This window comes from Trachurus trachurus, assembly GCF_905171665.1.
Source record: "Trachurus trachurus genome assembly, chromosome: 20".
Classification (NCBI taxonomy): domain Eukaryota; kingdom Metazoa; phylum Chordata; class Actinopteri; order Carangiformes; family Carangidae; genus Trachurus; species Trachurus trachurus.
In genome coordinates, this window is record NC_139911.1 from 15,429,521 (window position 1) to 15,457,146 (window position 27,626).

Genomic DNA, 27,626 nt, shown 5'->3' on the forward strand with positions numbered 1-27,626 from the left:
AAGGCTCACTGATATGGTGCTATATAAAGATATGCGATTAAGAGGTAATTTGTAAATGCCCCTGTTACATAATTACTTCTTTATCTTGGTCTCGATTAGTTACAATTACAGCCAAACAGTAGAGGTTTTGTCAGATAGTGCTGCTGTGCTATTAAAAACATTATAAAATCAGCTGATATATTAGTTGTCTGGTGGTTTAGTAGGCCTATTACACTTCAATAAAGTTGGAGACTCACCAAAGACAAAATACTTCACAGCAGAGCTCTTAACTTTCCAACAAGTCCTCGATGTCAAACCCTCCCTGGTAAATACCATCTATGAACATTGACTAGTGAAATTACTCCAACATGAGACATCTGTGGTGTGCCCCTTTAACTCTTCGTGGGCTTTAGAGCTGCTATAAAAACACTCTTGGTGTACATACATTATCTATAATTTCCAGTCAGTGCACCTAAATAGAAGCCTGCTAATCCACGTTCACAGGAGTCTAGGCGAATTGGGAGAGTTTACATTCTGTCTAAGGTGTGATTGTCAAGTATTTAAAGTATATTCTGCAGAAAAAGTTCCTCATATTAAGTATTTCTATTGTATGATTGCACAGCTGAATGCTGGTGACTATAGACAATAAGGGGAAACAGCATTCATTTTCTCTCCATTATATTCAGCTGAGCTTGACTGTGACGCTCTGTTAGTTTGACGTGAATTTCACATAATTGTTGTTTCCAATGCATCACCAGTCAACCGCACTGTCACAGTACTACTGTAAAACACATATTTGGATGGATTACAGTAGAAAGTGGGAAAGGAGGGATTGTCTTCATGCTGGTGGTTGATCTTCAGGGAGTCCAAGTCTACAGATATCGTGACTAGGAGTGAAAAGGGGAAGAAACAACTGAAACGAGAGAGTGAATAGTGAAAAGCTGAAGGGTGGAGGGGTCAAACCAAAGTGAGACAACTCAAAGAGGAGGAGGAAGTGGGGAAGTACATGCTCGTTTTTATTAGTCTCATCAAGAAACAGGGGAATAGGAAGTGAAGCAATAATGACTACCGTTTGTTATTAACAGTGATCTCAGTCTTCATTACAGTGGTATCATTATCATCATCATTGTGAATAAAGGAGACATTATAACCATTGATGGTAGAGATGGAGGAGGATGTGATAACAGTGGTAAATAACATCAATAATAATGAGTAGACAGTGTTCACTACAGACAGGGATACTCTAGTGGACGTGATGTCATGATCACAACATTCAAAGTGATTGTGAATAAAATGGAACAAAAACTATAACAGGACTAAATGTAACTAATGAAATGAGACATTTCCTTACACAACCATGTTTAAGTCCATTTGCAACACATTTTGTGAACCTCTGCTCTTTCATTTCTGTGGGTTTACATAAAGTCATGTTTGTTTTTAAAGGGTGGGATGCTTTTTCTAGAGAAGTGCGAGTAACAATCCTATCTGCTAACTAGCTTCCTATGGCAAACAGCTAAAAGCTAGAGAACATTGTTCATTTGTGTTTTGCTGTTCAAATACATTAGTAGTCTTCACTTGAGAGGCCTTCTCTTAACACATTAAAAGTGGACACATAGTCTGCTATTTGAGAAAACAAAGAGGATGACAACTTTTTGTTGCAGTTGGAGAGACTATTTCCAACCAACAGGCTAGCTAGCTGAAATCTAGAAATGAAAGGCCTACTTCTGTTTGTTTTTTTAATAATGATTGTTTCAATAACAACTTTCAATGGCATATATACCACATGAGACAGACAGGCCTAGAAAAAAACTGTAATTTGTGGAGACTTGACAACTGGAAACACACCATTAAAGCTGTTGTTGATAATTCATGACTGAAACCATTGACCAATAACTCTCGACGTTCTGGATTCCCACCAGCACTGAATACACCACCCAGAGGACTTGCTACATGTGACAGTGATTAAGAAGACTAGTCATTGCTCGTAAGTACCTACTGTTGTTTAACAAGTGGCTAATAGCTTCAGTTTGTGTTCAGCAGTGAAATCCACATAATCTGTGGCAAATGGGGATAAAACATGTAAAAAACTAAACAAAACAAATAAAACATCCACATGGCTTTTTCATAGACAGACACTTTAAGTTCATGGTTTTCTTTGACTTAGTGTTGCATCCGATCAACATAACAGGTCTTAAACTACTATCTTTGCCCTTCCTATGTTGAATAATGTTTCATTTTTTCCTCTAAAGCAAACAGAGTAATATTGATACCAACATGTTCCCGTCTGCATGCCACAACTTTACACAAACAAAAACTAAAATTGCACTAGTAATATTTTGGGTATTTTTTGGGAGTCAGATGTCTGGATTTCTCTCTGAACTATCAGATATTATTTTAGAGGTTTAGAGTTAGCACCACAAGAGTGAATTTTATATTCTACACAAACATCTAACACGTCCTCAAACTTTTTTTTTTCTTCCTTGAACTGTTTCCAGTGCTTTTCTTTTATACATATTTACGACAAGATTTGGACCGCTTTTATTTTTTCTTGCCGCCCGCCTCGTCAGGGATGAACACACTTACAGTGAAGTCCCCGCTCTCTGTGCCGTACTTGTTCTTCACCAGGATGCTGTATTTGCCAGAGTCCGACGTGTTCACGGCGGTGATGGTGAAGCTGGCGAACTTGCCTGACTCAAACTTCAGGATGATGTGGTCGTCGGATGTGATCTCCCTGTCGTTCTTCAGCCAGGTGACCTCTGGCACGGGGTCGCCCGAGATATTGCAGGTGAGATTGAGGGCCTGATGGACGGACAATACATCACAGTGATAATAATTACATTTAAGCATGTAGAATGACTGCCAGCTGCTTCCCCGTAACTGCTAATGTCCAGGCCACACTCAGCTTAACTACTTTACCTTGCCCTCCTGGATGGTGACCACATCAGGCAGGCCTCCTGCAACTCGAGCACGGTCTGAAAGAAACAATGTGTTCTTTTTTAATAACCACAATAAAAATAGATAAATGTAGAACAAATTTAATCAAAACGAAAGCAACATCACCAAGTAAGTGACCACACTGCAATACAGCAAGTCATCAAAACTGCAAAATCTTAATGTTACATTCATTTCTATATTGATTGTTATATTGTTAACATCTCCTGTATGTAGTCTGGTGCATTGTTGCATTAAAAGTAATTTGTTTAATCAAGGGAAATCCAAGATTAGCTGGACAGAATGAGATGCATTTAGTTTTAGTTACAATAAAATCATAGCTTTTTAAAAATATCCTAAGAGTATAACTGACAGTTTTCATGATGATTCATCATTAGGCCTAAAAACAGTCAAACACAGATTACTAAGTGTACAGAGGCTTCACTGTAAAGTCAGTGCTACTTACTTCTCTCTGCAATAGCAGCAGCTCTGAAGAGGTAAAAACAAGGAAGAGTAAATTAGGTCAAAGGTGCTGAGAATCAGAAGTGAAAGCTAAAACTCAATCTGCATGCAGACAGCACTACATCACGTATTTCCTTTGAACCAGGAAAACATAGGTTTACACTTACAAACAGCTCTGCACATGTGTTTAGCACAGTACAACACGTACGTCACTACACAAAGATAAGAAATAAGAAACAGGCTCCTCATGAAGCAGAGAGGAACTTACTTGAGTCTCTGGAATTCTGCAAAAGCATCGTCAAACGCTGCAAAACAAAAACAAGTTGTAAGAATCTAAATCATTTTTATTGACTAAGTGTGAGTTTTTTTTAATGCATTTTGATATTTTCCTTATTCTGAATAATTATAATACCACAAAACAATGTACCGGTCCATTTAAGGTCATGAAATGTAGTGAGTATGATCGCACTGTGGCTTAGCAAGAGATTAGAAATACACTGGTCTCACCTTGACCAGACAGATCGACAGTTCTCTTCAGGCCACCCTTTCCGTCATGGAACTCGATGGCGTATTTGCCCGTGTCTTTCGCTGTGGGCTCGGTGATTTGCAGCCACAGCTGCTCTCCCACCACTCCACTCTTTATACGGTCAGAGAAGGCGATGGCTGAGTCCCTGTCAGAGAGACGACACACACAGAGGCATGTCAGAAGACACAGGGTTTATTTTAGTATTAGACTTGAGCACTGCTTCAATTAAATTTCTTCATAGGGCCTTGAATACGTTATATTACAAAATATCTTCATAATTATTGTTCTTTAACACAAACTCAAAATAGCTTTATCCATTAGAAACTTATTTTGTGCAAAAGCATCAATGGAAACACGACACACAGGTGGTGCTTGTTACTTGTGGCATGTGAAACTGTTTAAAATAATAATAAGTTTGCTTAAAATATTCCAAACACAAACAGGAGATAGAGAGCTTGAAATAAATCTTTATGTAGTAATTGTAACTAGTGGTAAACAGAAATATAAACATGCTTGCTTATGTATAAATGTGTCTGGAGTACTGACTTGTACTGCCATGTCACTTGGAGTAAATCGTTGTAGTAGCTGACAAAGGTGTAGAGTCTGATGCCCTCATCTGTGCTGGTGATCTTCAGAGGAGTGGAGGAATTGGCTGCAAGTAGAGAAAACAGCACAAGCTCATTCAAATATCTATTTCTGGTGAAAGAGAAAATCTAAAAGAAATTTGCTGTGATATTCTTTGGGGAGGAAATATTTCTGCTCACCAATAACACTGAAAACTTCGTTCATCAAGTCCTTGAAACCTTGAAGAGAGAAAGATTTTTTAAAGTGATATATTTGGTGGATTCAGGCTCTGACTGTGTTTGTGCATTCAGTAACTACTAGCAGGTACCTTGGTCTGTCAGGTTCAGTGTGGAAGTGTCCTTTCCTCTGTCATCCTTCAGAACCACCTCATACACTCCAGCATCCTTCTTGGTGATCTGACGGAGGAAGTGGGGATGTCAGATTCTGCATCATCACCAACATTTTGTAAGGAATATGACATGTATTCATCTGAAAAGGCAAGCTTTTCTCTTCTGCTATGGGTGCTGCAGAAAACAGATATATGACGCAAAAGCAAAAAAGCCAACAGACAAACGAACAAACAAACATCGATTTTTAAAAAGCATTCTCATTCTCAAAACCAGTCACGGCCGTTGGCCCATGATGACAACAGAAAACTGATCCCAACTTTTAGTCTTCTCCAGATTACGTCGCCGGCACTGTGGGCTGTGTCTGCAGGGGAGTCGCGCTGAAATGGGGACACATGTGACATCATGTTTATTGGTTATACGGGCGGCAGTGATGGCATGCCACTGTGCGCCACTCGGACAGACAGAGACGATACAGTGGGATGGGAGTGACTGGTGTGAAACAGGATGAGGACAGAGTGCAAACACAGTCGGTGAGAGGATGACAGAGAGAGTGACAACGGCGTCCTGGAATTTAGTGTGAATTATTTGAATGGTTTTGTTAGGTTTTATAATATGATTTATTTTAAGGAAAGTTAATGCTCAACTCCCCTAGGGAAATTAGTAAAAAAAAAAAAAAAGAATAAATGTTGTAACAGTCCTTTGTTGACTGTTCACTTACTTCCTGTTACTCTTGAAGATCAAAGAAGCCCATAAAATTGGAAGGATCCATACACTTTTGATGTATAGACATAACCAGAGCAAGGATTCCACCGTTTACAGTCATATATGAAGTCATCAATGAATTCAGTGACAACTATACTATACAGAAATATACACACATATATATGTTGGTCACACTTCACACTGGGGTCTTTTCTCATCCCCTCACCTGAGCAATTTCCAGTTTCAGCACTCCCTCAGAGAAGCCCAGATGTTCGTCTGCTTTGATCTCGCGCCCGTCCTTGTACCACAGCGCCGTGGTCTCCTTCTTCATGTTGCCCACCTGAAAGGCAGCGCAGCAGAGGAATGTGGGAAGAATCAACACACTCACTCATAGTGTTTGTGCTTTGAGAATTGACAGCAGGGAAAATGACTGTTTGTCCAACAACAACAGTGTCTCACCTTGACCTTCAGCACCACGCAGCACTCTGGAGTCACCTCGTAGCTCAGGTACTCGATGAAGTGAGGACCTGCAGCAAACACAGCAGGTGTATGTAGATTAGGAATAATTAAAGCAGAGATTAAATGTTTTGATTAATAGTAAAATATTTTGATTATCTATTCATTTAAGCCATTTGATTTGAGTTGCGGACTGTTCATTGGACATTTAAAGATACCACCTTGAGCTCTATGATACTGTGATTGCATTTGTTATGTCTTTTGTTGAGGACAAAAAATAACTTATTGCAAGATCAAGAAAATTTATCAGCAAATTTAATAATTATCAATATGACAATTCCAGTAAGTGGTAACCATGTGTGTCCTGTACCTTGCTTTCTGAACCACTCTTTCCTCTGGAACTCAGATTCCTTCTGCAGCGCCTTGAACACTGAAAACAAAAAGAGAAGATATTTCATGATTCAACTCACTCAATTCACTTCATGTTTCCTAATTTAACCATGTGATTATTATCTGTTACTTAAAAATATCTGACAGCATGAATGTGAATGAATTTCTTAGCTTTTTTTTTGTATTTTTTTGTATTTTTTTTTTACAAAATGCATTCTTAAATGTTTTTCTGCCATCTAGTGTTCATAAAAGGGAGTTACATCACTTCCAACTGTAACATGACCAGTAGGTTGTAAAGCTACTTTGCAGCACTAATAATAAGTAATTACTTGTAATTACCAATAATTTATATTTCCATACCAAAAAGTATCCGCAAAAAACTAATGATCAACTAAAGATTTTGTTTTAAGTATTGTGTGAAACCCAGCTCGATACAATTTTGGACCAGACAAGTCTTGTTTTCACTGTGCCTGAACATACCATCTCCTATCAGCACCAAGCTGGACTGGTTGGTTGCTTTCCCGTCCTGCATCTGGAAGGTGAAGGTGCCCTCATCGGCCGGAGTCAGAGACTCCATGATCATCTCAATCACACCGGTGTTCTTGTCAAAGTTCATCTTATATTTCTGCAAAACAGGAGTTCAACATTTTCAGCCTCAACTGCCGTAAAACACACACACACACACACAAAAAAACGCTTCCTATAAACTGTGTGCATATATATTGTGCATGTAAATGACTTTGTTGCCTACAGACCTCCCCCTGATTGAGAACATTTTCATTGAACACGTATTCGACTTTGCCGTTAGCCGATATCTTCTCTGCCTGCAGCCAGAAGCGAACTCTGCCTTTCTCCATCAGCTCCACAGCCAACTCTGACTTCAGGGGAATAACTAGTGTGAGGGGTGAGAAGAGTGAGAGAGAGTGAGTTAGAAACCAGTCCAGGCCGTGACACACTTCAAAACAGCAGCAACAGGATGTGAAGCTGATACACTCACTGGGGAATTTGTGGTCGTGGCTGATCACCAGCAGTTTCTTCAACTCTAACAACAGAAGAAAAGATTCATAAACAGGATGAAGCAAAAAAAAAAAAAAAAAAGAAGTAGCCTATCTCACATTAACTTCTTGGAACATGTATCTACCTTCCTCAGTGAGGTTGTAGCTGGCTGAAGCACCATCGGTGTGGGTGACAAGACAGGAGTAGATACCAACATCCTCATCCTCAGGAGTGTTGAAAACAGCTTTGGACCTGCAAGAAGACTCTGTATTATTAGTCATGAAAGTCAATTAAAGTGTCCCAGCTTCACAAATGTCCACATGTATGTCTCACTTGGTTCCCTTGGTCTCAACAGTCAGGCGGGAAGTGTCTGTGATCTCCTCGTAATTCTTGGACCACACAAATTTGGAATCAGGGGTCAGGTCACCGCATTCAAAGTTTAGGGAGATAATACCGTCATCATCAACATCCACAACGATCTCCTTGGTGCCTGAAGCAGAAACGAGGGAAAGGGACAAACGGAGATGAAGTCACACTGTGGGGATCTGGAGCAGTGTTTCTCAACCTTGGGATCGTGACCCCACGTGGGGTCGCGTGGAATTCAAGTGGGGTCGCCTGAAATGTCTAATTGATCAAAAAAATTACTGATATATATTTTTTTAAACTAATTATTATTCTTTTTATAATTATGATTAAAAACACCATACACAAACTTAAACAACTGTATTCTATCGAGTTTAAATGCAGCATATAAAAATATCTGAGGTGGTGCATCTTGATTGACGGCTGCGATCACGTGACTGCAGGGGTCGCCAGAAATTTGTGATGTCAAAATGGGGTCACAAGCCAAAAAAGGTTGGGAACCACTGATCTGGAGGACACTCATCATGGTCGCCATCTTTGTTTCTCCTACCTGGTTTGGTCAGAGCCAGGACTGGCTCTGTCACCTCGGACGTTTTTCCAACGCCAGCTTTGTTCTGGGCACGAACACGGAACACATACGTCTCTCCTTCTTTCAGATTCTTAATCTGTAAAATGAAAGGAAAAGAACGAGATGACGCCCCGGGCCGCTGACACGTGTGTGAGGATGAAGATGAAGGAGAAGAGGAGGAAGATGATGATGACAACCTTTAAGTACGCCTTCTCTGTAGCCTTGTTGTTGACTCCTCTCCACGCCTCCTCCGGTGCGTCCGCCTCCTTGATGTCGATGTAGAAGCCGTTGACCGGGTCACGGCCCTGGTACACAGGTGGTTTCCATAGCAACACCAGAGAGTCGTTGCGCACCTCTCTAATCTGCAGGTCATGAGGAGGTCCTGTGGTCCAGACGTGCAAAAACATTTAGGCTTTGTTTTGTTTTGTTGATGTTCAAAGGGTTTATAAGTGATGGATGACAATTAGTTCAACAAGAAAACTTCCTATCTTTTCTTTTTTTTGTGAAGAAAAGAGACATATTTTTTCGTTTATGGACCATTACAATATCATTGCCAAATCAATCCAACAGCAACCAGCGTCCAAGACTTGCAGGGCCGTTGCTAGGAATCCTGGGCCCCCTGAAAGAATACCAAAGTGGGCCCCTGATTTTTCCACTTTTTTTCTTAGACTACATATGTATTATCATTTTTTATTTAGCCTACTTTGTTTTGATGCTAATGAAGCATTACTATGAGTATTAGTCAGGGTCTTATGCAGAATAATTCAGTCATACAAAGATTAGACTACTGGGTTTTTTTGAGGGCCCTACTGGGCGCTGGGCCCCTAGAGTTATCATCACCTTTCTCCCCTATACAACGAGGACCCTGAGGACTTGACCCCAAGACTTGAGACGCTCTGATTTTAGTACAATTAACATAATATCAAAGTACTTTGCATAATTTCTATGCAGAAGTTCATGTTATATTTACATTGTGTTATCATCCCTAAATTGAAACTCTAGCTGTATAGTATTGTACTTCCATAAAGTTGAGGGATCTGCTTGTGGTAGGCTACGTAAAAAAAGAAATGGGCGAACAATTAATAATGGGGGAAAAAATCCAAAACACTGAAACTGACATTTCCCATAATGCTTCCCAATAACATCCAACCAACCTGGAACAGCGATGGTCCACTCCTCACACAGGAAGGTGTCACTGGCCAGCGATGGGATGCCAACACCTGCCATGTTGGCTGCTCGCACCTGGAACTGGTACTTCCTGTTCTCCTTCAGGTCAGACACCTTGAAGACAAAAGTTTTGTCCACCATGACGTTATCTTGTTGAGCTGTAAAACCCCACATCTTCTCTAGTATTTCCTATCCACTCACTCTGTAGGCCCTCTCGGTGACAGACTTGATGTTGGCCTCGTGCCACTTGCCCGTCACGCCATCGATGACCTCACGGTAATCCACAAAGTAGCCGGTGATGTCAGCCCCGCCGATGGAGGTCGGCTGTTTCCAGGCCAGCACCATGGAGTCGCGCACGCACTCCAGCACGCTGATGCCATAGGGTGGAGTAGGGGAGGCTGAGATGACAGAAAAGTCCAATTAACACCACAGTGCCTCAGCGGGGGAACTGGGTGATGTAATGGGAAACTGAAGCACTACGGTGAGGTGATATGTTCTAATGTTTCTACCCAGCTGTTAACATTAATTTAAACTTGGTCTTTCGAAATGATTTTTAATGTCAAAACATGAAACTATTCCTTTACACTTATAATTTGAAAGGTTAAATGCAGACAAAGGACACAGTGATTTCAGTGACTGTGTGTAAAAGGTCTCTCCAAAAGCAGAATCACGTAACATGGTGACAATAAATCGGCCTGTCATACACAAATAGTCACGTGAACTTGATGCCCTCCTCTATTTAGTCAAAGTGCCCCAGAGGTCAACGTCTACCCAACAGGCCTCAGATCAGCAGTGTCCTGCTCTTGTGTTTGCTAGATGACCCACTTCTCAAGTACAGGGTGGGATTGGCTGGCTCCTGTCATAGTCATATACAGCTGTGTGTGTGTGTGTGTGTGTGTTACAAGCGCTCTGGGTAATATCTGGAGCGGTGGCAGCTCCAGAGGTGCCAGGTAACTGACACCAGGCCACCGGGTGAGGCGGTTGTGAGGGGGAAGGTGGCGGCCAACTGAACTACTGACAAGCGTGGCTGTGTTGAGTTAAAGTTCAGTGGTGTTTGACATTGACTTACCTTAAAGAAAAGAATACCAGTAGAGCATACTTCACCTCCTGCTTATTGGTTATTTTAGATTTTTAAATGCTTTGTTTTGAGTATGAAAGTGGGAAATTTGTCTTTTTATTATGAGAGTCAGGGTGGGAGACTTTAAAGGTGTACAGAAAAGAAAAATTAATTTGATTCCACTCTGGGTCATAAAATTAGTGTAATAACTGACGATGTAGCCCAAACTTTGTGCAAAATTCAATTTTTGGGTAAATCTGGGATGAAAGTGGGGTAGTTTTTTTCGCATTGGATAACGCAGGCGCACGAATTATGCGTCACGTTGCTCACAATTCATCAGCCACTGATATTGGATCCGTCGTCCGTCAATCAAACGTCTGAGACACGCACACACACCGAGCTCGATCTCGCCCCAAGCATTGAATATCCCGCCCGCTCGATAACGACCAATCAAATTTGTTTTCCTTACTCGGGTAAACTCATGCGGGAACTCGTGGAAACTCGTAGAAGGAGGCGCGACAAACAGGACAAACGGCCATTTCTGAACACCTTTAATGGATCCTGAGGGGGGGATGGCGATGTGTTCAGTTTGATTTGTCTCTGTGACCGGTGCTCACCTGTCGACTCTCTCCTCGGCCTCGCCGTCTCCAGATTAGCAGAGAACTTACGTGTCTGCCTGGCCTGAGGCCCGCTGGCTGCCTCTACAGCCCCGTCCTGAGCCTCAGCAGTGACTGGGTCTAAGTGTGCAGCTGCGACTATGTCAGTGGGTGAGTTAGAAACTGAGCCTGACACAGGCTTTGAGACCAGGTCTTTTGCCAGGTCAGGGGCCCAGGACACACTGCCTCTTTTGCCCCCCTTGTTTTTACTCTCCACAGGCTCTGCGAGGCCTTTGCCAGCTGCCCCGGCCCCTTCCCTGGCTTCAGTGTCAGCCTGAGCTTTTTTATTGCACTTTTGCATAGTGTCAGGGAGGGACTGGACAGTCTCATGCGTGCCCGTCCAGCGTGGCCTGTGCTCAGTTAGTCGGCCCACGTTACCCCCCGGCCCCATCTCCGGCAACACACCATGAGGGATGCCGCCCCCTACAGGAGTTAGCAGAGAAAAGCAGAAGAGGGTTTAAAAAACAAACAAACAAGCATAAGATCCATTCACAGGTCACAGCTCTTACTCCAACAGTCACACAACATTGACAATGCAAAAACAAGAGACAGGCATGAACACAAGAAAGCAATATTCATCATATCAGCCTATCAAGTTGAGTAAAATGTCTTCATCTGACTGGGTGGGAAAAATGAAGACAAGATGGCCAGAGAGTGACATCCATGTGTGGAGGCTGCTCGGCCTCATTTGGGACCATGAGAACATGCATGCGTGTGAAGTAGAACAGCCAGTGTGTGTGGGTGTGCAGGCTTTGCGCCAACCCTTTATGAAATCACACTTCACTTCAGTAACAACGCCAATGGATTTCATTACTTCATATATTTCCCCTCAAAAGTGTGTTAAGTGTTAAGTCTTATGATTGAGTGTAACTGGTTTTATCTGTTTTCTGTTGTTTCCCTCATTATTTTTTCCCTGAATGTAAGATGCAATATTGAAAATAGAGTTTATTTTAGTACTAGTGGTCCTGGTAATGTCTTGTGTAAGTGTGCAGGGAAATCCATTGGCATTCCTACTAAGTGTATTTCAAAAGGGAAAAAAGAGCATGCTGCTCAGCACAAAGCCGGTCAGTGAATGAGTGACATCCAAAAGCTGAGAGGTGTGAGTTGCGACGCAGAGGGAAAGAGCATCTCTGACAGATAGAACAATGGCAGATATGCTTTGTTGTGCATAGTTTATGTTAGGGCTCTGATTCAGTATCATCATTTTTCAACTTTCTGTGAAGTCATATATTCATAATGTTACTGTTTCACAGAATTTAGAAAAAGGCTTAACCTATAGTTACACAGAAAAGAACTGAAATTATATTAGATTTGGTCAGTCATCACTTGTCAGTGAAACAATTGACTACATTTAGTGCCAAGATGATGCAAAAGAAATAACTCACAAGCTTCCTAAGACATTTTTGTGTCAAAGCGTTCCTTTATTTTGACTTAAACTTGTAAATAATGTATTTTCAAGTCATCAATTTTTTTTAAATTATCCAACAAAGCAATGCCAATGCCAGGTTAGTAGCTAGGAGAGAGGTTATGACAGAGAAACTCAGTAAGTTTCGGGGTACTAGTGGGATGGGAGAGGTGTGTGTTGGTACCTTTAACACCACGCTGGGGTTGCCGACACGTTTTGTGCCCAGGACAGGTGAGGGATAATGGTGGTGGTGGTGCAGGTGTGTGATACCGGGCGAGTTTGTAACAACCGCTGAATTGGATCGCACCCGACCCAAATTAGAGGTGGTCTACAAGTCCTGACCCTGACCCCGCCTCAGGCTGCGCAGGGAGGAGGAGGAGGAGGGTGGGGGGGCATGTGTGTGTGGGGTGGTGGGGTGGATGTGGCTGGGTGGCAGGGTGGTTGGGTGGGTGGGGCACAAGTCAGTGCAGAATAAGGTTTCAAGGTGACAGAGTGGTGGAGAGAGTGTGGGAGTGTAGATGCTGATGGTGAAAACAGCTGAAGACACATCTCAAGAGAACAATAACAGGCTACGATACAGTGTTCAAATACCTAGAAATGGGCAAATTCTAATAGAGCATATTATACATACAGTATATTATTTAAGTGATTTTTCCTCTAAGTCACAAATCTGAGTAGACAAACAACATGATAAAGTGTAATTCACAGCAGTGGTGTAGTCTATGTGATACTCAGGTATACTCAGTATACCCACTGAAAATGCATAAATATTTCAGTATACCCAGGACAACAAAACCATCTAACTACAGTATATGGCAGTGGTTCTCAAAGTGGAAGGGTTGACAGGGTTTAAGGGGGTCCCCAGATTTTACCACTTTTTCCTAGAATTTTTTAACTTTTTTTTCCAGAAATGTTATCACTTTTTAAAATTATTTTTGGGCTTTTTTTTTTGAGAAATTTTACCAGTTTCTTCTCAATATTTCTTTTTTACTTGTTACTATTCAAAATTTTCTTACCACTTTTTCGCTTTTTCTAGAATTCTTTTCTCTAATTTTTTTAAAAAACTTTTTTGTTATTATCTTACCACTTTTTTCCAGAATGTTCTCTATAATCTTTCAAAAATGTACGCCTAATTTAAACCTACATTGATTATTTGTGTATTTCTGGTGTTTGCTTCAAAATTTTGTCCAATGGGGGTCCATGGTAGCCTGATGCATCAGCCGCTTACTTCATTACATTTCATATAGCGTCTGAACACGAGCCATAGGGATTCGTTTGCTTCCGGGAGGCGGTTGCTTACATTTGCTTCAACTAATCGCTGCTGCTTGGTGGTCACGTGTGCTATACACCGGTTAAGCTCATAGGTTAATCTTGAGCGCTTGAGTTCAACGTCATCGCCTTCACTTACCCATCTGTTCGCTGATTGGTCCGTCCGCTCTGGCGGACGGAGCAAACCGAAACGCATTGCTAGTTCCCTGACTACATGGTTGAGGCAAATTAAATTTGCCGGAACCAGTAGGCGGCGCTAGCCTGGCTAGGTCCATGGTCTAATTTGTGTCAATTTTGGGGTCCGTTTGAGAACCACCAGTGATACAAGTATGAACAGTATACCCACCTAAAAAGCAGTATACCCACTAAAAAAATAGACTACACCACTGATTCCCAGTATCCTCTGACTTCATCTCACTCACCAATAGCAGCCTTCACCTCAATGGGCTCAGACTCCTGGGAGAACTGGCTGAGTCCTGCAGCGTTCACTGCCCTCACCCTGAACACGTACGTCTCTCCTGTCATCAGCCCGTGGCAGATGAACCTGGAAACATGTTTGATCAGCTGTGACAGTGGCAACACTTTTTTTTTTTACTATAATGTAAACTCCAATGTGGAGAATATCGTCAGTACCTCGTAACTTTTACAGGCTTGTTGTTGCATGGCTCCCACACGTTGCTGCCCACAATACTCGCCTCGATGTAATATCCAATCAGCTCTTTGGCTTCACGGGACGCCTCCCAGGACACAACAACCGATGTGTCTGTGTTTCTAGTGGGGACAACTTTGGATGGGGAAGATGGGATATCTGTGGAACAGAACAATGTACACTTTAGGGTTATCGTTGCTGCTTTCAATGACACGTGTGTGTAAGTTTGTGTGTTTTCTCACCAAGCTTGTCACCAACTGTTGTGGCTTCGGTCGGGTCGGAAGGTTCACCGACACCTGCGGAGTTGCAGCAGCGGACACGGAAGCTGTAGGACTTTCCTTCGGCCAGATCAAACAGCGCAAAGCGAGGGGACTTGACCGGGATCTCTGTGTTGACCCTCTGCCAGCTGTCTGTGCCCGCCACACACTGACAAACAAGGGTGCAGGGGTCAGGGCGTCATCCATCACTGATACACCAGCTTAAGTTGCAGATGCATCTTTAAAAGGTATAATTTACCTTTTCCACATAGTACATGACACCCTCCAGGCCTTTCTCTCCTGGTGGCTTCCAGCTCAGCACCACGTAGTTCTTGGTGGCCTCTGTCACCTCTAGTTCACGAGGTCTGCCGGGAACAATGCCCTCTGATGGTCAAAAGATAGAAGGAAAATGTAAAAACAGCAGCTGGGCTGCAGAAACCTCAGCCACCTCCGACCTTTTGTCACAGTATCATATCATGGAGAATATAATTCATATAAAAATGAGATTTCCCACCTGCCGGCTCCTCCTCTGTGACAATGATTTGTCCAGTCCAGGGGGCAGAAGTACCTGACCGTAAAATACATCATCAACATCATCATCAAAGATTTTCTAGTTTTAGATTTTTCTTCTAATCTCATAAAATTAAACTGAATGAGAAAAAAAAGTATTATTAATATTATTATAAGGCTCTTAGAGTATGGATAGGAGTGGCAGAGTGTGTTTGATCCTGGTTCTACCTCTCATACGGGCGCGGTCAGCTGGGTCCATGGCAGCTACTGGTTCAGACACCCTGGATGGGCGACTCATGCCACTCTTGTTGACAGCACGCACGCGGAAGGTATATGAACGACCCTCCACCAGGCTAGTCACAGGGAAGCGGGCGAACTTGACTGGGGTGTCGTTGCACTGGATCCAGTGGGTGGTTCCAACCTCACACCTGTATATTATATATATTTATTTACACTGTTTGATATGAAGTGTAGATGTTCATAAAGAGATATATTCATGATTTTAAGAGACAAAATCCATCTCAATGTTTTTTTTTTCACATCCCCTCTTTCAAGCTTCTCTCTGGAGCTCTAGTAACAACAGATTTGCGAGCCAATCAGAAAAGAGGAAGCTCTGGGCCTCTCTTCTGATTGGCTCTGTCTGTTTTCTGAATGGCTGAATAAAAAAAAGAGCAGATTTTAGGTAAACCCTCAGAGAAAACAAATCCCACAAGGTCGAACAATGTGTTTGAGCCGGCGGGGCTTGGTGGAGAGCAGGGACTGGTTTGTTATGACATCATAAAGTTACAGAAGTCCTGATGGCTCATTTTAAGGCTCAGTTGCTGATTTGCAATGCACAGTTCTTTGTGGGCTGATGGCGTTGATGCATTGACAGTACTAAGATAGCACCTTGTCTTTTATAATAAAAAATAACATAAAAATCTATTTTTATACAAATACATTTTTATACATTATTGGAGGCTTTAATTTAGATCACCATTTCTGGGTAACCCGCCGTGTTAAAAGTCAGACTAACACTGACTGACCTGTCCACAAAGTAGCCCAGGATGGAGTCGCCACCATCAATAGCTGGCTGCTTCCAAGTGACAATAATGTAGTCCTTGTTGGCATCCAGACAGCGAACATCCAGAGGGGCACCTGGAGCTCCTTGAACCTCCGCATCAGCATCTGAAACACACAGTAAAAACAAAACCACCACATGCATGACCACTTTTTATGTTCCACTGTTTTTCTTATTGCATTTAATAGTAACCCAAACTACAATGTTTAATTCTTGTTTTATATGTGTTTTGCTCTGTCTTTAACTGTGTAGCTACAGGGCTTGATGCCAGGAATGTCTCTGGTCCTCAAGTCAAACAGGAGCTGAGAGCAATCAGTGGCTGGAGGACAGAATTAGCAGTAGCCCTCCCCTGGGTGAAAGGGGATCAGAGAGGTGACTCTTAAAGAAACATAAGGGTAAAACCAGGGCACCCAGAAGGAGTTGCATCATAAAGTCAGAGCATGTATTAGTATATGTGTGTGTGTCTGTAGCCTGTACAACCATAGCCTGTACAACCTTTACAAGCATAAGGCAAAATATTACTTATACTCTTCAAAACTGTGTCTGCAATTACAAAGAAGAATTTAACTTCATGAAATGAATATCCAACATATGTTATGTATTAACAGAGGGCTTCAATGACATAAGAGAGAGGATAATTATAAGTGTTTTGGCTCACAGAGGAAGCCATAGAGAGCAGTAAGGAAAGTGTCTGCCTATTGTTCCTCCTTGAAGCACTTATTTACAGTGTCTATCTGAGCTCACAGCCACAGACTCATTCCCCAGCTGAGCTCTCTGAGAATAGACTGAGAGAAGCCGGGCATACTGTATATAGCCTTTTGTTATGGAGACTGTACCTGGCCTCTCCTTCGCTGCGCGACCCTGAGCTGAAGCAGGGGAATAGCAGGATCTATTTTCTAGCTACTCAACATGGTTCCCCTGTATAAGTGAAAGCGTTCAAAGGTCAGATTGTCTCTGAAGACAGCAAAGCTTCACAGATCACTTTTTCCAGAGTATTCAAACAGATGCCAGGGAGCTGCCACTCTGTGGGGTCTCTATTAGACATATCCTATTTAAAACCACTCATTCACATTCATACACTTTAGCTATTACAAGTGGTTTTGTCGTCAGGTGCCAGAGGACACGCTGTTGTGACTTTGACCTTGATCTGATGACATACGACGATAAAAACAAAGCTGGAGGAAAGCTGGGGGTATCAGGCTGCATTTACCTTCTGTTGACTTGGGTTGCAGTTGAAATGTCAGTGTTGAGTTATCTTAGATACGCAACATTTCAAAGAATCAAAGGCTTCAAAACCTTTACCGAATGTGCATGAGGTAACATTTTAGACCAAGCCCTGTTCATGTTTTGATATTAAAATAATGACTGTGAACAATTCACACTCAGAGAAATATGAAATGTAGCTGGGTTGAGCTTGTAAACTAAACAATATAAAGACTAGTACAGAAGCAGCGGTATTTACATTATAATCCCTCATCTGGGGTCTGAGTGCCATTTATATTTTTGCTCTCTGATGGTTTAAAGTCTCCAGTAGCTTTGAATCTCATCTATGAGACTTGAGTTAAAACAGGTCAATGAACCAATCAGAAGAGAGGATGCTCTGAGCCTCTCTTCTGATTGGCTTATTGTATTCTGAGTGATCAAATAAAAATGTAGCAGATTTCAGGTAAGCTCGGAGAAAAACCAAATCCTGCCTGTGCATCTCTGTGTGGTCTGAGCACTTTGATATTTTCACACTATTCATATAGAATCTAGACCTACTTCATAAAAAAAGGAAATTTCTTTCATTAGCATTATACAATATGGGACCTTTAAGTGTGACGGATAGTGTCCCCACCTCTGACAAAGACGTAGGCCGAGTAGGTTTCATATCCAGACTTGGTGATGACACGCAGGGTGTAGAGACCCTCATCCTCTTTGTTGAGGTGTGTGAACGTCAGTGTGGCTTGGTCTCCACTCCAGTGCATGTGAGTCCATTTGGATGGAGACAGCAGAACATCTGGAACACATGCCAGTCAGTGTTAGCAAGGTAAAATATATGGAAAAAACAATACATTAAGGACAGAAATGTGAAAATTTATATATTTTATGCAGAAATTCTGCACCAATGTCAACGTTTTAGAGCAGTACTTGTCTACTGACCATCTCTGTACCACTGGATCTCTGGCTGGTAGCGGTGCAGTGCAGGGTAGATGATGACGGTACACCCCAGACTCATGGTCTCCCCCTCTCTTCCAAATGACACACCAAACTTGTCAACAATGTGAGTCTGGAAGGTGATGCCATACTCAGACACTGGGCCATCTACAGGTGAAGCAGGTGATGACAGAGTCAGAGTTTGGATTTTATGGTACGGTGGTGATTCTTTAAAAGACAACTGTTCAAATTATGTGGAGGAAGCAAAACATTAAAGACAGAAAATTATCAAATCAAAACTCATATCCGACAGAAAAAAACATGAATAAGATCAACCACAACATAGAAAAAGGTGGAGAAGAAAAAGACATAGCAGCTGTGTAAAGATCAAAGACAATAACACAAACACAGACCAAATGACGGACTCTGATATGACAAGACAGTGCTCACAAAAAGAAATGGGAGGAATATGACAACATGTGATCATGCATTGAATAGTGAAGCACAACAAACAAGAGAACCAAATAAAATTACAGAAAAAAAACTTTCTGTTGTGGAATTAGTTTAAAGTACAATGGAGATCTTTATTATTATTCTAACTATCTACATATTTATTTATGTGCAGGATGGAATACCTAATGATTTTAAGAGTTTTCTTGCAAAGATCTTGCACAGTCGTTATACCTATGAGAACATAACCTCAAAAGGTTGCACAGAGTTTGCTCATTTTCACTAAAACGCTGAAAAATCAGTAGATTTTTCGAGGTGTGTTACTTCAGATATCACAGTTCCTGGAGAAAACTGTGGAGCTTTACTGTGGAAACGTCGACACAGAAAAGAGTGGCCATGCATGGACAGATAGTCAGTGGAAAACATCAAGTTCACCAAAACGTTGTCAAACCAGATTCCTGTGAACCTGTTACCTTCAGCACTGGCCCCTGCATTGTCGCCGCAGCATTAAAGAAACAAAAAAGTTGTTAGTGCAGTAGCACCCACTGTTCTCAGCCCCCACATCCCCACTGTAATGTAATGTTAATAAGATACACAAATTATATGGAAGATGTAATGAGACATTTTTGTATTTTCCATTTAATTTTTTTTTATGTTTTGCTACTGAAAACCGCATAATGATGAAATAAAAGCTCTCTTGAATAAAATATTAACACAATGCAAAAGTGGAAATTTGTAATGACAGTTGCAGAGAGCATTATCGCACAGTTGTTTAACTTTGAAGAGATGATTCATTTCTTTTTGCTCATGGTTTGGCTCTACATCTGTATCAGCTACAAAGCTAACCAACTGTATGGAACATGCAGATGAGAAGAGACAAACAAAGCTAGCAATTAGCCAGAGAAGAAATGTTAAAGAGTTAAGCTAAGAGCCAAATGTTTGTTTTTTTCCCCCATGAGTTGGTGAAGACCAAACTAGAGCTGTATAGAATGTAACTTATGTTAATTACAGTATATAACTATAAATGAATATTAATGTTATTTAATGTCTGCTGAATATGTCAATGTACAATCCTTTGCTATAATGTTAGCAGTAGCAGTTTAATAAGGCAGTAACGTATCAGGGCCATGAGTCTTTCAAACTTGACTTGATATTCTACCGTAGCCAGCTTCAAATAACAAAATGCATTAATAATGGATCAAAATACAACAGTGAACAGAGTGTGAATCAACACTTACGTCTGGGTGTTGGCAGGGCCTCATCAATTTCGCCTTTGAACCCTATGAGGAATGGCAGCAGTTGCTATTAATATATGAGACATATACAGTACATAACACTTGTGACGAGCTGCATATTGATATCATATGAGAGGTCATATCTCTTGTGATGGCTTGTGTTTGTGAGAAAAACAGTTCTTTAATGTGAAGAGCACTGGGCTGATGGTGTTGAGTGAAACGTACTCTTAACAACGACGGAGGCAAACGCAGACAGCTCTCCCTGGGAGTTCATTGCAGAGACGCGATACTGCGCCGTGTCATCAAAATCACATCTGAAAGAGCAGAGGATCGGGTGATCAACTTCCATGATTTTAAGGATTCATGTGTACAGCGCCCTTCCCCCTTCAACTTCAACTTCAGCACACTCAACCATGTAAATAATACCAAGTATGTGAGCCCTGACTGTAAGCGTTCCATAACTCCTGGCCAGGAATACTCTGGCAATAAATAGACACCACCGGTGATGTCATGTGCACCAGTGGGTGTGGGGCTCTGCACATCAAAATACCTGTTGTGTGCTGTTCACAATGGGAACCAAACGACGAGACATATTCTACTAGAACATAAGAAAAATGTAGGGTCATGATAGTTTCCACACTTCTTTGAAAGGGTCAAATGTGATCTTGGCTATCTTTAGACATGCTCTTTGTTATCTGCGGCAGCCTGGGAAATAGCATGGCTCTTCTCCAGGTCACAGTCCGGCAGTGTCAGTCTGTTTTGGCAAGTTAGAAATGGATAAGAGCTGATACCAACATTACCATGCCACACATGAAATCAAAGCTTTGATTCCTCCCTCAGAGTACAGGCTTGATAGAAAGGTGAAACCAAAGCTTGGTGTGTACATGTAGCCTACAGACAGGCTAGTTTGACTTTATTTAAGGAGAAAATTACTTAAAGACACAGTTATAAATATATATTTCACATTCTTTGTTCATTTTTTTTGATTGATCTCAATGGATCAGTTGGAACTCATAACTTTACCCAATCAATTGAAATTTAGGGGGAATATAATACCAAATTTGACTGTAGCCATGGGATTGCTAAAATAAGCTAAGTGAATAGTAAAGTTGTAATGTGGCAGACAGCAGAAACTATGGTAACACTTTACAATAAGGGTCCCTTAATTAACGTTAGTTAGTACATTATTAAGCATTCATATATAAACTAATGTGTTAATTAATGCTGAGTAATGCATACATAATGATAACTAATTATTATTCAACTTTTATTATTACTTAATAATCTATTAACTAACTTTGAGTAGTAAACATTAATTAACTGCTTACTAATAGGCTACATTAATAAATCTGTTTCCTAATCCTAAGTAATACATAATAATGATTGTTAATATATCTATATATATATATATAGCGATTCTCTTATCTGATCTGATTATTTATTTACTTAATTTTTATGATATCACAAATTGACTATTATTCCGATATCTGGTCGTTTGTGGATTAGCTGGGGTTAGGAGAGCCTTGTCTTGCGTGTGTGTGTGTGTGTGTGTCTGTGTGTGTGTGTGTGTATGTAAGTCCTGCATTGTGTTACAATGTATTTGTTTTTCTTTTTATTTCTTTACCTGACATTGTATCATTGTATCTTTTTGTGGAAGGACCCCCTCGAAAATGAGCTGATTCATCTCAAGGGGCTATCCTGAATAAATAAATTCAAAAATAAATTCAAATATCTGTAAACAGTTAATTAATGCTTAATAACGTACTAACTAACATTAATTAAGGGACCCTTATTGTAAAGTGTTACCAAAACTCTAAATGTAAACTTAACAATGGTGACCGTCATTTCTTTCTGGCTAAAGAGGAGCTCCAGCTAATGTCAACGTAGGCTAACTTGGCGTGGCTTTCCACAATGTTTCCTGTGATTCTACAAATGCCGTCAAGGTGGTGAAATGTGATGGATGTTAAACTCTGACAGAAGATGTCAGTGGCTCTTTAAGAATAAATGATTTTCAGCGATGTGGACGGGAAGAGCTACACCTACCTGTTAATCTCCAGAGAGTGCACGCTGTATCTGCTCTCAAGTGTATACTTGCCAGGATTGGCAAGCGGTTCAATTGCCACATTGTTTTTGTACCTTGTATTGGAAGGGAGAAATCACAAAAGAAGAAAGAGCAAAGGAAGCAGAAAAAGCTTGAAAAGGAGTCAAAAGATGGAGAAAAAAAAATGAAGCCATGGAGGATAGATGGAGCTTAAAGAAATAAAGCAGGCTGTTGAGAGAACAGAAAGGGCAGACATGAGGTTATGTTATGGGTGAGGAGTGTTGATGACCTACCAGACGACCCGGGGGTCGGGCCAGCCTCTGACAGTGCAGTGCAGCCGCACACACTGCTTCTCCCACACTGTGTGGGAGCGAGGTTTAATCACAAACTCTGGGGAGTGCATCAGGCTGTCTTCGTTTATGCGCTTGAAGTGTTCCTCGTGTTCATGAATCTAAAGATAGAGGAGTAGATCACTCAGGATAACTTCACCACTGCCAACTATAAACGTAATGAAAATGTAAAAAAAAAAAAGAAACAGTCCCTAAGATGCCACAAGAATTTAACAATGCATGCTTGAAGCAAAAACAAAGATTTTAAGTACACAAACTGAGCAAGATTCCAATAAATATTCATTGTTTTTATAAGGTGTGCACACTTGTTAACTTGACACGTGTTGCGAGAGTGACTCTATGTTGTTCATTATGTCCTATGAATAGCTAGGGGTATCTAGTTGTGCGTCCAGTAACTCAGCACATAGTATGACAACACCCATGGGACACTACTTCCCTTCCCTATGTCTCAAGAAACACGATCTCCTGAGGCATTTGTCACCCGGTAGTAAGGATTTCTGCCAGAGTGGAGACAGATAAATACAGTGGGGGGGGGGGGGGGGGTCACTGTGGCTTTTATGATGTCGGTGAATGGCCGGCCACTTCACATAATCACCCAGGGACGTAAATAACTCCCTTGTGTAAGGAGTGGTAATAACAACCACTCAGCCACAGTCACTTGGCGTTCCCGAGAAGTTGTACAATTAATTATGCTCACTTATACAACCATACGGATAATATGAATGAGTTATGTAGCCTAACATGAGTTTAATATTGCAATGTCACTACAAACAAACACACCTGCCTGGTCAACGGAGGACCAGCTGTCCCTGCCATTACATCACCATTGTGTCTCAATGTGCAGCTTCTGTTGCCTTGCCAACAAATTTGAGGCCTATGATTTCAACTAACCAACCAACCGATCTTTGTCAGTCACTGTTGTTTGCTTTTATTACTCCCACACAATGAATCCTGGCATCCTGGGCCTTTGTTCCCCGGGATGATGTATGATAGTTTGCAAATAAACATGATGTCACAATCTTGTCATAGATGTTTTTAGATATAAAAAAAAAACATCATCAATGTGTTTGTTAGATCCTGTGCCTTTCTGTAGGCTATAACCTTCAAACACCTCCTCTCCTCCACTGACCCTTTTGCTCAGAGAGATGCGTTCAGCTGATTCGCGCATGGCCGACCTCCTGGATACCAGCTCTGTTCTCTCCATCTCCATGCCACTGGTGAACATATCCCTGCGGGCCATATATGCAGCAGTGTCCCTCACCCTTGCTTCCTCTGTATCCGAAAGTCCTGTAGCAAACTCTTGACTGTGAGTCAACAGAGAAGAGCCATGTGGATGGAGGTGGGGAGTATAAGGAATACCATTAAAACTGAAATAACTTCAAGAAAACAGCATTTTTGTACGTATTTCCAGTTTTACACGGCGTGGATGGAGTTAATTACCTGCCCCTGAAGACAGGCACTACATAGCCGATGATTTGGTTCTCTTTATCCACAGCCAAGTAAGTTGGCTTGGCTCTCTTGGGTAAAGGGCTCAGTCTGTTCTCTTCCAGCCCAGAGTGTGTAGACACTCTAAGTCTGAGACATACAGAATACAATCAAACTGCCACACGGTCAAACAGAGCAACTTATCACATAACATTAACATGTGTGGGTAAAGCTACGGTCATGGGTGGATGAGTGGCAGATTAGGGTTCAGTGGGAGAGTAGTGTAGATGGTTTAGTTCAAACCTATATGATAATATAATAATTCTAACCTCAAAATAAGTAATTCTCCACCATGGAGGACGACTGAAAACGACTTGCTGAATCATTTAAAGACCCCTACCAACATGTTGCTGCAAATCCAAATCATAGCCCATAAGACTCACCTTAGGTATTGTTAAAAGTAAATTCAAAGTCACATCATTCTCATTGTATTACTGCCTAAAATAAGCTGAGGAAAGGGATCACAAGTGCCGAAAGAAATGACCCAATAAAACCAATCCAACCATAGAGCTATCTTTACTTTAACCCTTAAAATCCACTGGCTTGGTAGGCCCAGCATGCGTTAGAAGCAATAAAACCCACAGGCCAGTGGCCAGAAAAAACAAAACAAAACATCAAACATTTAATCTACGTTAATGTGTTGATTTTCCAGGTTGTCCATTGAAGAATTTAGGTCAGACTCAAATTGTTTTGTTGTTTGGGAAGAATTAGCACTGCTATCTGTAGCACTGGAGAGCTGGGGGAGGGTGCCTGAAGTATGAGATAACAAGAACATGATAAGGAGGCAGGGGCAAGAAAGGTGACAGGGCAGCTGCCCCCATTTCTGCTGTATCAATCTGAGTCAGTGTCCCTGTGCCTGTGACCGTTTACATCCACTTGACCCTCCAGGATCAGAGCCACAACAATACAACAACTTGGGGGTGAGGTTTCATGACTGTAATCTGGGAAAGGATTATCCCATTCCAACAAATCCAAGGCTCATGTCTGCATAAACGCTGCTGTATCTTTGCAGTACCCACACTGTCATGACCACCCTGACCGCTAATCATCATCTCATCACAATCCTCCTTTCCTCAACACAGCTCAGATTTGTGTTGCCTGGCAGTCCACAGTAATCACTGCAAAGATGGGATAGTGATAGGCAAACCTAAGCCCTCTGACCTGTTCACACTCTCCAGGCCAGGGTATTTAAAGACTTAGCAGGCACCATAAAAGACAGCATCATGTTGTTGGTGTTTTGTTATTTCTGAGTTTAAAAGCTCTCAATATATTCTATCCCATAAACACCAGGAAATCTGAGCTGGTTGATGTATGGACGTACGTCGGACATAGAAGCCACATCTGCACAGATTTTGGAGAATTCACCCTTTAACACAACCATTTTTGTCCCCCTGTAAAACTTTTACCCCTTTCCATCAATGTACCACACTCATCACTCAATAAGGCATTTTAATCCCCTAAAGCTGCATTCAACAGGGTCCACAAAAAACAACCATTAACAACAAGCAGTCCGATTTGTAAAACATGATAATCTACATGATCTGGTTTAAAAAGACAGCAATAAAGGGTTTATGCTTTTAAACGTCAAGGATAAGAAACTGTCTCTCCAACATGGTATGTATAGGTCAGGATTCTATTTCAGTCTATGTGCCATATACCACAACGCAGCCATTACATGACAGTGAACTTCCCTACACCTTATCTAACAAGGACAGTTATAATTTGTTACACATTACCATTTGGTTGTAGTTGTATTAAAATTAAGCATGCATGAAAGTAGACAGGACTTCTTGCAGCCTACATGCAAAGAGCAGCATGCAGGATTCAAAGGTGTTTTCAACCAGGGCTGTAATCATCAGGTGTGACTGAGGGTTTGGTCAAAGTGAAAGTCATAAGGGAGAAAAGGGGGGAGAGAGATGGTTACACAGCAGAGAAGGAAAGATGATCCCAAAGCGGTGCTTGTGATGGAGGTGGACTTGATCAGTTGGGTTGGGCGATGGTGTTAAGGGGAGGGTGGGGGGTTGGGGTTGGGGGTTGGGAAGCAGCAAGGGCTTTCCTGTGAGAAATACGTAGATTGATGGTGAAGGTAGGGCATCCTCCTCTTCCTCATCCCCCTTACCCTCTGCTCCTGCTGCTGCTCGTGGCGGTGCTGCTGCCAGCAACGTATCTGCTGCTGGCCTGGTACTGGCTCATTTTAGACTCCATCTGCTTGCTGCGGTAGTCACGGTCGTAGTGACGATGGTGCTTCTGGTAGAAAGGTATAGATCCAGACATGCTGCCGAGTCGACCTCTCCTGGTACAAGTTGTGTTCCGAGTTCCCGAGTTTCTTGCTGCCTATGTGTTCGTCTGTCTGGTTAGTTCGTGTTGAAGAGCAGGTGGATTTATGGTTATCATAGGTTCAGTGGGATTTCCATTGAAATTTTAGTTACAGACTATTTTAAAAACGTGTTTTTTTGGGAATTAGCTGCATCAACAAGCTGGCCATGCTTTCATATACTTCAACATGTTCCTCACGGATGAACATGGGGTGTTATTCTAGCTCTCAAGATCAAATATATTGTGGAGAAATAATGTAATCCCATGATGTAGACATATCAGGATCAAAAATATTATCTTGATGAAAAAGGAAAACATCAGGGAAACCTGCAAATACAAACCTGCAACATCAGCTGGCAAGACATGATATGAGATTCAGGCAATCAGGCATGGTCTTAGCATGCTTACAGAAACATAATGCAACAATTACAACCTGGCTTATCACATCTTATCCCTGCACAGTAGTTGCCACTTACCCCACACAAACCCCTCAAACTTAAAGCTTTAAAGGAAAAGATGGTCCAACTCCAAACTTCAAGCTTGATATCCCAGCAGACACACAGGTAGGTGCACACAGGGCTGCGGTCTACACAACAAAAATAATATTGGCCCTTGCCAGAGTGTCCAAGCAGCAGTCACAGCCTTTTATGGTGAGGGTGGAGATAAATATAGCTGGGAGCAGAGCTGGGGGGCAAGTCAACTCCCGTAGTGCAATGCGTTTATGTTGCACGTCTCTGCCATTGAGCATTAATGCCAGATATGCAGGTAAACACAGAGTTACTTTTAAATGTTTTGTTGTTATCTGCTGTTCTTTCATTTTTTCATGGCCTTTCCATCATGTATGAAATCTACTGTATTCATGAATGAGTGCATGTACTTGAATATATATTTCTTTCTATACCTATTCCTTATTCGTTGATATTGACTGGACAGCATCCAGAAAGTCAAGCATTTATGAATATAACAAATACATACATATCACAATGTAACATCACCTTATCATTGCTTGCATCCCACATGCTCATTTTAATCTTACTGAAGTCATATTTTTAACTGATATTTTCTAATTTCTTTGCATCAAGACCTTTGGGACTTATAGGCTGTGGTTTTACCACAGAGGTCTCAGCTGTGACTGTTACTAACTTTAGCTATGCTATTGTTACTTGCTTCACATGCAACAAATGCCAGGTAGCTACTGGCTCTTTGTCACTCTCTCTTTCAGTCTCATGCATGTGCTCTAGGAAGTAGCCTATACACCCCCCACCTCCCACTCCCACCCTGTTCATAAACAGCTAC

At 41.6% G+C, this 27,626-nt stretch overlaps 1 protein-coding gene across 3 annotated transcripts; it reads right to left on the bottom strand.

Moving 5' to 3' along the window:
* Positions 1–1,529: 1,529 nt before the first annotated feature.
* myom1b (myomesin 1b) lies at positions 1,530–26,973 on the bottom strand. 3 transcript variants are annotated; one of them, XM_083995570.1, is made up of 37 exons: positions 26,807–26,967; positions 23,970–24,104; positions 23,659–23,833; positions 22,473–22,630; positions 22,182–22,274; positions 20,364–20,452; positions 20,142–20,183; positions 18,460–18,621; positions 18,155–18,316; positions 16,283–16,424; positions 15,486–15,685; positions 15,262–15,315; positions 15,007–15,131; positions 14,733–14,916; positions 14,475–14,649; positions 14,264–14,385; positions 9,656–9,852; positions 9,442–9,568; positions 8,485–8,669; positions 8,270–8,384; positions 7,690–7,846; positions 7,502–7,608; positions 7,358–7,402; positions 7,116–7,252; positions 6,841–6,985; positions 6,341–6,400; positions 5,974–6,041; positions 5,741–5,854; positions 5,130–5,189; positions 4,791–4,878; positions 4,663–4,701; positions 4,445–4,550; positions 3,880–4,043; positions 3,641–3,677; positions 3,377–3,399; positions 2,896–2,951; positions 1,530–2,778 (listed from the first exon to the last, which is right to left on the bottom strand). In XM_083995570.1, the coding sequence occupies exons 3-37, from the start codon at positions 23,767–23,769 to the stop codon at positions 2,518–2,520; spliced, it is 4,110 nt and encodes a 1,369-aa protein (XP_083851696.1). In that variant the 5' UTR covers positions 23,770–23,833; positions 23,970–24,104; positions 26,807–26,967; the 3' UTR covers positions 1,530–2,517. The 3 variants fall into 3 exon arrangements, with proteins under 3 accessions (XP_083851696.1, XP_083851697.1, XP_083851698.1); XM_083995571.1 differs by lacking the exon at positions 5,130–5,189; XM_083995572.1 differs by lacking the exons at positions 23,659–23,833; positions 23,970–24,104 and having other exon boundaries at positions 26,807–26,973.
* Between the last annotated feature and the right edge of the window lie 653 nt (positions 26,974–27,626).